The sequence below is a fragment of the Balearica regulorum genome, chromosome 2 (assembly GCF_011004875.1).
Source record: "Balearica regulorum gibbericeps isolate bBalReg1 chromosome 2, bBalReg1.pri, whole genome shotgun sequence".
Lineage (NCBI taxonomy): Eukaryota > Metazoa > Chordata > Aves > Gruiformes > Gruidae > Balearica > Balearica regulorum.
The window spans coordinates 123,120,528-123,133,000 of NC_046185.1; the positions used below are offsets into that span (position 1 = coordinate 123,120,528).

At 38.4% G+C, this 12,473-nt stretch overlaps 1 protein-coding gene across 1 annotated transcript in view; it reads left to right on the forward strand.

The window, feature by feature from the left end:
- The window catches only part of OSBPL10 (oxysterol binding protein like 10), a 121,103-nt gene that overhangs the window by 33,137 nt on the left and 75,493 nt on the right, over positions 1–12,473 (forward strand). Inside the window, 2 exon segments of the mRNA XM_075745741.1 lie at positions 641–816; positions 2,581–2,660. Of these exon segments, the coding sequence (XP_075601856.1) occupies positions 641–816; positions 2,581–2,660 (256 nt within the window).

Here is a 12,473-nt window from a genome sequence, read left to right on the forward strand (position 1 = left end):
TTAGAATTTGTTAGCAGAATAACTAAATAGAATGTAGACTTTATTTCTCTCTCTTCTTAATTATTTCCTTATACATGGGTGTCCATACTTCCTACCTAGTACTTATTTGGAACTGAATGTTCAATTCCCTTGGCCAGATTTCAAAATTACACTCAAAATCTGTATGTGAAATATTATCACAAAGATGAAAATACCATGGTATCTTTAATTGTGCCCATCCCTCTCCAAAGGCAGCCTCACCTTTTCAAAAGACTAGTTGTGGGGAATTAGCATGTCTTTCAAGGTTATAAATGGAAAAAAGGGGAGAGGGGCCAAAAACCCCCCAAAGAAGCAGTCTCATACTTCTTCAGTGGAACCTCTTCAATTAAAAACTCCTTTCCTTGCTTTTATGTCTTGTATGTGAACCTCACCACTAATCTGAAAGAAACATGAGTAAAGAAATAGTTCACACATGCCCTTAAAAAACCAAACCTAATGATCAAAATAACAGTACTACGTAGAATTGACTTATTACAGAAACGACTTTAACCTCATTGGTTTGTTTATGATCTTGATTTAAGATCAACCTGTGGTCGTCTTCAAGTAAATGTTGAAAAATTCTTCAACAGAAATACTATACTATTGCAATTTCTTTCAACAGGTACTTTGTGCTGGACTTTGAAACAGGGATTCTGCAGTATTTTGTGAATGAACAAAGCAAAAACCAGAAGCCACGAGGAACCTTGTCTTTAGCTGGAGCTATAATATCACCCAGTGATGAAGTGCCACACATGTTGGTGGTCTACTCTGCTAATGGAGAGATGTATAAGTTGAGAGGTATAGTGCTGCTCAAACTGCCAGCTGAGTTGTTCTTCTCTCCCATTCCCGCTTCTGCGCCTCTTCTCTCATGTCTCATTTATCTTTTACTTCCCTGTACTGTCAGAAAGTAGTGGTTATACAGCTATATTGTTACATACTATATTATAAACCATAGTGCAACAGCAATCTGGAGTTAAATATGTGTGAATTTACAATATATAGACTTTTGGGGCTGGAAGGTACCTCAAGATGCCTTCTACAAGCTGTTATTGTGGTATTTTGATTGTACAGTATATCTTGTTGGCTTTTGAAGGAAGAAAAAGCTGCTGTCATTGCTGTCCACAGCATAACATTTCATTTCTAGTATTGTTCTCCCCTGCCATCATCCTGCAGATAATGTGCAGTAATGAATCTGGTGATGGGTCAGAGAAAGGGAAAAGGCCAGTGGAAGACTGTTAAGATACTCTGTTCTTGTCAGTCTGGGAATAATTGAATGCACCTTTAACATAAAATTTTGCCTTCCCTTGCTCCCAAATGTAAGAAAGACAATATAGAGTATGTTAAGGGTTACCCTGGAATATTTATGGGTTTTTTTGTTGGTTTTGTGGTGGTTTTTTTAAAGGCACTATTCTGATTCTAAGATATTTTCAGTATGGTTGATCTAGATACTTTAATATCAAACTAGTTTATTAAAAAAAAAAAAAAAAAGGTGACATCTAATGCAGTGTAACAAAAGTTTAAAATTGTGTTAGTTTTATTCTGACCACAGTTTATCAGTTGGCTAGCAGGGCAGAGTATGCAGGACTCCCCTGTGGTACAGTGCATTGCTGTTTTATGTGTAGAACTGAAACACAAGAACAAACAGTGAGAGTTTCTGTTAAAATGTTTTGGAATTTGCATAGCTAGAAATCATGAACACTTGTGTTTTCATTATCATGCTTTTCCAATCACTTGAGATAATCAAATACTTACAATATGCTGTTTTTAATGAGATCTATGAATTTGATGCAAATCAGTAAATAATTTTTATGCTGAGTCAATAACCATGGAGATACTTAATAGCAGAGGAAGTAAGAGAAAATATTTACTGAAATTACCCAGTCTGTCTTGGTATTCTTAATTAGGATTACTGTAGTAGTATTTTGTTTAAAGAAACAAAACCAACCAAACCTCTCTCCTAAATATACTTATTAATATTACACAGGACTCACCAGATATAGACTGTAGACAATCTTTTTCAATAATTTTTAAAGCTGTTTTTCAAAGATGTATGAGGGGGAAATTGTGTTTTTCATTCCTGTGTCTTTAAGTTGCATTGGAATGACACACAGTTTTAAAGAGAGATTTAGTTGAACTACATTAAAACATAAGTACTGAAGTATCTTGGGAATTGATAGCTTGTCTTGTAGCTAATTTACGGCCTGAGTGTAGAGATTTCATTGATTTTAAATGCTGTGGTGTGACCCTTGCACTTCAGAGAGAGATGAGTAAAGCAAAAATGGATTTATTTTTTAAAAAAAGTAATCTTGAAGTAATTCTGCTTCTAATAACACTTGAAGGAGATAAGCTTATGAGTCTTCTTCATAGTTACCTCTTCCAACTGGCCATACCATCTGAAGTTGAGGTTTACATGTGTTGTACTTAAGTAGCGTAAATTAGAATTTATAATGCATCCTAACCAATAAATACTCTCTCCCCACCCTGACCCCATCACATTTTGTTATGCAAAAAAAGAGTATTAGTTTATGTGTGATTCCCTGCATTTTCTTGTTTCTATTCTAGCTGCTGATGCAAAGGAGAAACAATACTGGATAACTCAGCTTCGATCCTGTGCCAAACACCACAAGGAAGGTAATTCTAAGGTAAATAATTAAGAGGGAGAAGTAGCTTCTTTTTTAAGTGGTGTAGGTGAAGAACAGCATGATTTGGATAATAGACTGGCTGCTGTAGTTAGTGGGTTGATATTTAGAGGTTTATGAATAAAAACAGCAAGTTGTCATACGTCACTAACTGGAGCAGACTTAAGTCAATTGGGCAATCTTAATAAATATTGTCCTATTTATAAGAAATTAATGAAGTACATTTCAGATGCTGTCAATACATAGTTAATTGAGTCGCTGGGTCATCAGTTTATTAATAAATACTGGTGTGATGTCCTCATTGGTATTTAAAAATATAAACTGATATTAGTTTTATTTCATTTTATAAGATTTAATGTCTCTTATTAGGGAAGCTCAGGTAGATGTTAGCAGTGGTCAGTCTTCAACTTCTTTACCAAATCTGAGAGAGGTCATTATATGAATATTTATATGATTTATTTCTCTTAGGAAGTGATGCCAGAATTTTTGTCCTCAAACAGATAAATATTTTGGACTATTAAAAAAAATGTTTGGACTTGAAAAATAGTAGAATGATGGGTTCAAGATGTCCCCTGCCTCCAAGCAGAAATAGCATGAATCTGTTTAAATTAGAACATACTTTGAAAGTGGGATGTAATAAAAACAAGCAAACAAAAAACCTATTAGAAATAAATTATTACTGTTTTTATTTTATGTATGCCTTTGGTGTTAATACTAAGTCACTTAAAAAGAAAAAAAATCCTGCTCTTCAATCTTATAAGCACTTCTATTGATATCTTTACAAGAATGAAAAAATATTTATTTCCTCATGACTAATTTTTTGCTATATTAAAATAAAAAAAAGCATTTAGCTACAAACAGAAAGGATTCCTTCCTCCCCCAAGATATTGAGAATATAAGTCTTATGTTAACTGCAGTCAGAGCCATGATCCTGAGTATCTTTGAAACTTGGAATTTGAAAATATGGATGGTATTTTGAGGAGACTGACATTCATTGAAGTGGGTGAAGTAAAATAAAAACAACTTTTTTTTTCTCCTTCTTTTTGAGTGATGTAGACTTGTCAGGGAGTAATTATGGTATAATTAAAACCCTTTTTGAAGGACAATAAGTAACTTCAATGTTTTGGAACTCTTTCAATTCTTCTGCATGACACTAAATATGATATTTATATAGCTGTGGCCCAGTACTATTCATAGAACCATAGAATGGTTTGGGTTTGAAGGGACCTTAAAGATCATCTTGTTCCAACCCCCCTGACATGGGCAGGGACACCTTCCACTGTATTTGTGCTTGGGATTGCCCCGACCCACGTGCAGGATCTTGCACTTGGCCTTGTTGAACTTGGCCTGCTTCTCAAGCCTGTCTAGGTCCCTCTGGATGGCATCCCTTCTGTCTCGTGTGTGACTGCACCACACCGCTTGGTGTCTTCAGCGAACTTGCTGAGGGTGCGCTCAATTCACAAAGGTGCAACTGTTCTTGGTCAGAGCACTGTTACAGTTGCTGTTGATTTGCAGCTCAGGGACTTCCTGTGGTAGGTAGAGATGGTAACTTTTTATACACAATTGCCATCAATTAATTATTCCTCAATAAGTTTTCTGATCACTTCTTGAACCCATTTAAATGTTTAGCATCTACAGTGTATTGTGGTGAGGTAGTAGAACTGTTGTGCAGTATATATGATATCAGAAACTTGTGCAGTGACATACTGATTCTTATACTTCTATTTGTTTGCTAGTATTTCTTAATACTAGATTTGTTTTTCTCCTTTTGCCTGCTTCTGATAAATAGTTCTGTAGAGTGCAGAGGTGTCTATTTTCATTCCAAAATCTCATTCCAGAGTGGCAGTAATTGAGTTGAGGCTGATCTTTGTGTAAGTGAAGTTTGGATCATTTTTCCTCCTTATGTAAAAACTATTGCACTTAGTAACAATTTATGTTTAGAGTTTTTCATACTGTGTCTCCATGTTGAGTTCCTGCAGTAGTAGTATCTACATATTTTGATAGGCTCTGAATTAATTAGTATGTCAAGAGAAAAATCTTGGTGTTATAACAGTGAAAAAGTCCAGCAATTAGTAGTGGTTCAAAACCAGCAAATAGAATTTTAGGGATTATCAGGAAAGGAGCAGGGAACAAAAGGAAAATACTTGGACTGCTCTAACTCTGTCACATAGTTGTCTTGAACAGTTTTATCAGTCCCCTTCCATTTTTGAAATGGAAACATTGGAATGGGGGAAAGTATAGAATGGTTTGGGTTGGAAGGGACCTCAAAGATCATCTAGTTGCAACCCTCCTGCTGTGGGCAGGGACACCCTCCACTAGACCACGTTGCCCAAAGCCTCATCCAACCTGGTCTTAAACACTTCCAGGGATGGGGCATCCACAACCTCTCTGGGCAACCTGTTCCAGTGCTTCACCAATCTAACAGTCAAGAATTTCTTTCTAACATCTAATCTAAATCGACCCTCCTTCAGCTTAAACCCATTACCCCTTGTCCTGTCACTACACTCCCTGATAAACAGTCCCTCACCATCTTTCCTGTAGGCCCCCTTCAGGTACTGGAAGGCTGCTATAAGGTCTCCCTGGAGCCTTCTCTTCTCCAGGCTGAACAATCCCAACTCTCTCAGCCTGTCCTCACAGGAGAGGTGCTCCGTCCCTCTGATCAGCTTCGTGGCCCTCCTCTGGACTCTCTCCAACAGCTCCATGTCTCTGCTGTACTGGGGCCCCCAGAGCTAGACGCAGTACTCCAGGTGGGGTCTCACAAGAGCGGAGTAGAGGGGCAGGATCACCTCCCTCGACCTGCTGGTCATGCTGCTTTTTTGATGCAGCCCAGGTAATTTTGATCACTTTTGTTATTGTTCTGTACAGAATGAACTCTGTGTGACAAAACTTGACTACACTGGAGTCTTTTTTTTCTGATGATGGGAAGGGAAAGGGCAAATCAGGGACGTATAGTGTTAATAAGTGCTCTGGAGTTGCTGAAAAGGAAGTGTTTGCTAGCTGTTAATAATATCGGTATGGGAGACCCTCAAAGAAAATGAGCTGAAAACAGATTCAAAATAAAAGGAGATTAATGAAAACTGGCAATTATTCTTGGATGCTTTCGATGCCAAAAGCATATATAGATTTGAAAAGTATTTGAAAGGCAAAATGTTATTAGAAAGTCTCGACTAAGTGAGTAGGAGGCAATTAAATACAAAGACAGCCTCTGTCACAGAAGATCTAACACACAACTTTTAGAAACAGGAAGGGCTTAGAATGGGGAACATTCCTCTAAACTTGTTCTTGTCCTCTTGCATAGTGACCTACTACTGCTGTGGCTTTATTCTGGTTCCTAGGCTTATCGTGCAAGAAAATGAAACGATTTCCTTGACTGAGGGGTGGTGGGCCTACGTAACTGAGGAACCAAATAAATGAGTATTTCAAACAGCAGGAGGGAGGTTCTTGCATTCTTCTTGGACAACTGAGTTATAGAAACTTGGCATAGGATGCTGGAATATAGATGCATTTTGGTTGATACAGCCAGTCATACATTTTAATTGGCCTCCATTCATTTAGTATAAAATAGAAATGCTGAAGAAAACTAAAATATTTTTCTTAGTTCTGTGTTACAATTCTATATCTAAAATTAGAGTAGGTCACTCTTGACTTGACAAGTTTGTTAGTAAAGCACTCTTAATTCTCCACTTTTGTAAGTAACAGAGCAAATAGAGAATTTATATATTTTGTATTTTAAGCTTTACAGCCCAGAAAATAGTGTTGGGAATTTATGTCCTTCAGATGAGACAACTGATAACACTGCTTCTTACTCCAGAAGTGTACTGTACTTGAAGCAATGTTGCGCGTACTTATTCCTAGGAACCTTTCTTTTGACAAGATTTGTCTCTTGTTTTTCAATATACTTTTTTCATTTTTCCTTCTTGTCTTCTCAGGGTTAGAGTATTATCTGAGAGTCAGATTTTCCCTGGCTTTAGCATTGCATATAGCGCTAACTTGGATTTAACCTACAAGTAAATTTTAAAGCTTCCCAGAAACTAGAAAAACATGCATTTCTATAACTTTTTTTTTTTTCTTTTCCTCAAAGTTTCTTACTTCAAAATGACTGCCTGGTAGGTAGTAAGGGAAGCAAGAACTGCTGCATTTCTTTGTGACTTTTTTTCTTTCTCTAGTAGATGAAGGAACTTTAATATAATAATTATTAGCATGGGAGTGGACACATGCTGTTTAAAATATTTTAAATTTACATAAAATAGCATGCTACTATTTTAGCCACCTTCTTGTTTCTTTTGTGTTGGGGTTAGGGACTGGAATTACATACGAAGGTCTGTAGTGACACAGAGAAGGGTACATGTTTGACTTCCTTTTGCATAATAGAGGACTTGACATAGATACATGGGTTTGGATTTTGTTAAAGTAGGCCTACTATTGATAGGACTGTCATGATGTGACATTATTCTATTATTCTACCAGCAACAGGGCTGGATCTCTCTCTTCTCCCCTCTCCCATACTTTGAGGGCTGTAGTAAGTGATAAATGCAAATTGTCTGTCTCTCATAGTGCTGTCATGAACAGGCAGATAGATACTCATGTGTTTTAAGCTTCTGGAGTTTGAACAGAATCCAAGCTCTGTCTCTGCTGGGAACAAGCATCTGGAAAGTCAGAGCCTGAGTGTTTGCTCCCAGCTGTTTCTACAGCTTAAACTTGCCTTTTTCACAGGAAGAATGAGAGGCAGAAATTTCTAGCTATTTTGTTAGGAGTTGTAGACTTGAGAAGGAGCTGGAATGAGAAGTGTAAAATATGCAGTGAGGGGCATGTTTGATCTTATGCAAGTGGGATATAGGTTAACTGGGGAAAAAATAATGGGATAACCAGGCAAGCAGTGGGAAGGTTCCCAAGAATAAGTGAAGCAACACTCAGCTACAGGTCTTAAATATTGGAGAGGAATTTTGAATAGATATTATTGGAAGGAGATTTATAGGAAAACATGAGAATTTGGAGGATGTTTTTCAAAGCTGAAGCTATGTCACTGCTTGTGAAGTATTCATAGGAAAGCATTCCTTCTTCCCGCACTGGATCCAGATCAGCACTGATTTTCTCTCTTTTTCAGAGCTACTGCTTGCTTCGAGTCTACAGTAGCATTGTGTGACTTGCTGTCTTTAAAGCTTCATCTGGGGACTGCTGTGCTGGAGGAAATGAAGCAGAGCAGTGATTAAAAAAAAAAAAGAAAAAAAGAAAAAAGTTGTATGCTAATGACTAAATCTAGTTGCATCCTAATGAATGGTCCTGAGGTGCGCTATACAGCTGACAAATGAATGTAACACAAGCTAAGTTTGTCACTTTGTTTTAATTAAATTTTACATTTTAATGATAAAAAAGCAGTGAAAGGATAATGTTCTCTGGCAAATAATTCCCATGCTATAAGATAGTCTTAATGGTCTTGGTATTCCCATACAAGTCTCATTTCACTTAATTACAGATTGCTCAACCTCCAGAGAGTGCTAAATTACACTGTATTGGAAGAAGTCTTCTATGTCTAGATAGGATTGCTGGTTTTTTAGACTACGTTAAGTGAATATTATTGTAAAAGTTTTAATTAAAGCATTAGTCAAATTGGAATTCAGTGATATAAAATGCTTCCAAGAAGTAGGCTTATGCATAATTTTTGTGGTAACTTCCAACAATAATTTTATATCCATAAATCGTCACAAGCTTGTTATTTCTTCTGTTTCATACCCCTTTTTTCTTGACTGTTTAACGATGGTGGCTGTAAAAGCACTACTAAAAACAAACACCCAGGTTTTTGTACCAGCTCTTACTTCCAACATGTGGATCAGTTGCTGGATTGACATATAACCCTTGTATTTCTCAGTGCGTATCAGGAATGTGGCAGGGACCAGAAACCTTTATCTTGGGAAGTAGCTTCTGTCTTAAATTGTGCTCAGATGATAACTTTCAACTTAGGTTTGCGCTAGAATAAGGAGGTAGACTCCCCGTTGTTCCAGCTTCTGGTTCAGAGCTGCACAAGTGAGCTGCTAAAAATTGGATAGTGTAGTTTTATGTTTCAGCTGAACTCATCTGCTGATTCCCTGCAGCTGTAAATGGCAGTCTAATTCCCTTCTGCTGCTGCCACCCTTTCTGTGGGCTCTGTTGTGTTTCTGCTCCTGTGGTAGCTTGGCCATCAGAAACAGAGAAAACGGCATCTTACTAAAAGGGGCTTAGTCACCTGATCAGCTCACTGAGGAAGTCAACGAGCACTGATGTAGGGGAAGCTGGACTCTGCTTTCAGCAGCCCCTGGTGATAAAGCCCTGCTCTCTTCTTCCTCCTGGATGGAGGATAGCTGAAATGGATCTGGCCAAAACCTAACCTTTCTCTGGTTTAGTCTGAAGCTTTGTATTTAAAACTGAGCCAACCTGATGACTGCGTGCCTCTGCGAGGGACTGTCCTGCTCTCTTTCCCCTGAAGCAGTGCTCCTGGTGCCTGTTATAAGCATCATCCAGCACTTTGGAAAGGCACTTTGGGGAGCTGAATCAGCAGAACGTTCTGTATGTGTGTCTCCATTTATGTTTCTTTTCTGGTTTAACTCCCTGGAGTTGACCATGAGGGCAAATGGGCCTCAGAGCCAGCATGGAGAGATGGTGGAGAAAAAAGTCCAAATCTGCCCCTTTCAGTGGCAACTGCAGTGGCAGTTTAGCAGTAATGTGGAACAGCACATGTAGTAAGGCCTGAAAGTTTGAGGTCAACACTTTTCTGAAGTCATTGAGGCAGATAATGTAATTTTTCTCCACAGCTGGAAGAATGGCTATCATAGATCTTTGGTGGCCATTCTTCAGTTTTATCAGGTTTCTTCTTGCCTTATTAATGAATGGAAGTGTTTAAGACCAGGTTGGATGAGGCTTTGGGCAACATGGTCTAGTGGAGGGTGTCCCTGCCTGCAGCAGGGGGGTTGGAACTAGATGATCTTTAAGGTCCCTTCCAACCCAAACCATTCTATGATGATTCTATGAATCGCCACGGAGATACCTTTACCTTTCTAAATGGATTATTCACTGGATATCTTTAACGTCTGCATGATAACTGTTTCCTTAAAGCCAGATTAGTGAAAGTTTCAAATCTTTGAGTGTTGTTTTGGTTCTTTTGTGCACATCAAACCTCTTTTCCTTTTGAGCAAGTTCACTCTTCCCTCCTCTGGTATGTTTGTCTGCTGCTTCCTCTCATCCCTGACCTATAGAAGTCAACTAAAGAATGGTGCTTCTATTTAAAACATGCTTTGGAAATCCTTACATTGGTGAGGCTGAGAAGGAAGCAGTGCTTGGCTGTAGATAAGTGTGTGTTTGACACCTTTTCTCTTCCCTTTGGAAGCTGCATGACGATAAGAGTTGCTCACAGCTGTCTACTTTCAAAATCCTTCTACAGAAAGGGGAAAAAAGCCATTTAGGACTGAACATGAGCTTGCTCAAATGATTCTTGACAAAAGATTATATGATGAAATGATTATCATAGTCTCTTGCTTAAGGCAATACATGTGTCTGCTTTTACTGAAGATGATGAAGCACGGTAATATTCTGTCAGAAAAGTTAGCACCATAGATGATGCTTTACACAAATGTGCAAAGCATATCATAAGCTGGTCCCTTTGCACTGCTGAAGTTTGGATGTTATGTAGATTCAGTCATTTGAATTTTAATGTTTGTGAGTGATTATAATGTAAATTAAACAGATCTCTGTCTATATTTTTCTTTAATCAGTGTTTGTTTACTTAGGATGCATTGGAAAAGAAGTAGATGGGAATTAAAATACTGAATGATGGCATCTCAATTGTAATTACTTTCTGATAGCATGTGACTTCGCATTGCTCTAAAGCTGCATGCAGGGAATGGTTCTGTGCTGTATATGTGCAGAGGAGTAAAGGAATGTCATTTCAGTGTTTCTTTTTCTGTAGAAAACATCTATGGCACAGTGCCTGTGAAAATGATGATTATCAGCCATAAACAGATATGACAATTCACTTCAGAAATTAGTTTATTGATCTCTGGAACATTGCATTTACTTTCCAAAATAAACAAAACTGTTTGCTTCTGGTAAATGGTGAAAAACACTTCAGTTTCTTTGTGAGCAGGAAGGGTAATCTCCAGGGAGAATGAGTCATGAAAACATTACTATAGTTGGAACTTACTGTTCTACAATTACATTATTTTAATTGTTAGGATTTTTGATATCCAAATGAAAGCATTCATTATGCTGCTTTTTTATCTTGGAGATGGACAGTCTACTAAAACAAAAATCTTAACCCAAATCTGTGTTAGCTAAGCGTACTTTAGCTAGCTTTAGGTCATAAAAGCAAGATGAACGCAAGTTACAAATTAATCTTTTATTAGCTTCTTTATTCTTCTTTTATTAGTTTCATTTTATTAGCAGGCAAACTGTTGGAGCAATGGTAAAGTGTGGCCTCAGGAAAGAATACTTGTATTCCTTTTGGGATGCTTCAGCCTGTGGACTTCTTGACTCATTATTGGCATCATGCATTACTAATTGTTGAAGAGCTTATGTCTTCCTTTCATCAGACTTTTCACTATCTTTTTTATTTATTTGCAAACCAGAAAACAGTGGGACCAAAGAAAATGAGGTATGATAATAGTTAGAGGGGCAGATCCGTCATACCAGCAGTGCTAGGGGGAAGAGCAGGGGATTAGGAATAAAGATCCATCAGTTACTGTCATTGCTTTGATTTCCTGAGAGAGTGGCTTTAATGACTGTTGTAGTATGATGTGTAATTAGAGTGTTTTTAGCTGTGGAAAACATCACATAGGTTTTAACATTTTAACAAAAATGGAAAATTTTTATTTTTGTATAGCTGTATATCAATGCAAAAGAGATGCTTGTCATTCCCAGTGTTTAATCTGAAGAAGTTCTGCAAAAAAGGGAGTCAAGTATTTGGCTGGGACGTAGGTGTTGACAATGTGTTGTAAAATTCAAAAGTGCCTAAGGGGCTGAGTGTGTAGTTCCTGGAGAGGCCTCTTCTGGCAGCGGCAGGAAGAAGCTGTCTGAAGGAATTAGCTGCCGCCCCTGTCTTCTTGGACGGAGCAGGTACAGTGCTCTGCTGCTGTTCTCTGTGGCATTGAGGAGTGGAGCCCCACTTCACAAGGTTTTGAGTGGATGTAAAAACTGCCTCCTGCAGACGTTCACCCGCGCTTTGTGTGTGACTGCTTTTGCAAGTTGTAAGTTGGATTTTTTCACATTTGTCATGGGGTCTTGCTAGGAATAGCTTCATGGGTAGCCAGAGGTCCTGATGCTGAGCTCATTTATGGTTTGTATGTTACAGATGTCCTCTAAAGAATAATCCCCAATTAGATGCTAGAGGATTTGCGCCATGGGCTGGTGGGGTTTTCTGGTATGTTGGTTGGAAATGTTGAGTCACCAGATGGATGAAGGGTTATAAAGGGACAGAAAATGAAGAGGTGAGGAAAACTTGCTTATAGACCTGTAGGAGCTGTTCAAACCAGTGTATTTGGCTCCGATATTTGGCACAGACTGTGACTGTATGTGCTAATTCAAGATTGCCAATCTTCCTGACTTGGTGAGCTGCATAGGATTGATAATTATCTTGTGCTGAGATGGGAAGGAGAGGACGCTAGGAGAGGCTCACTGGCAGAGGTGATCCCTCCCTAGAGATCATGCAGCACTATTGTAGGGCAAGGCATGCAGCCTGATGTCAGGCACACCAGGCAGTGTGATATGGTCAGCCCTTGCCAGGCTGTGAACTTGCGTTTGTAGAGGTTTGAGCTTACCTAGTGTCCCTGTAGCAGGACAGTCTTCTTGAGC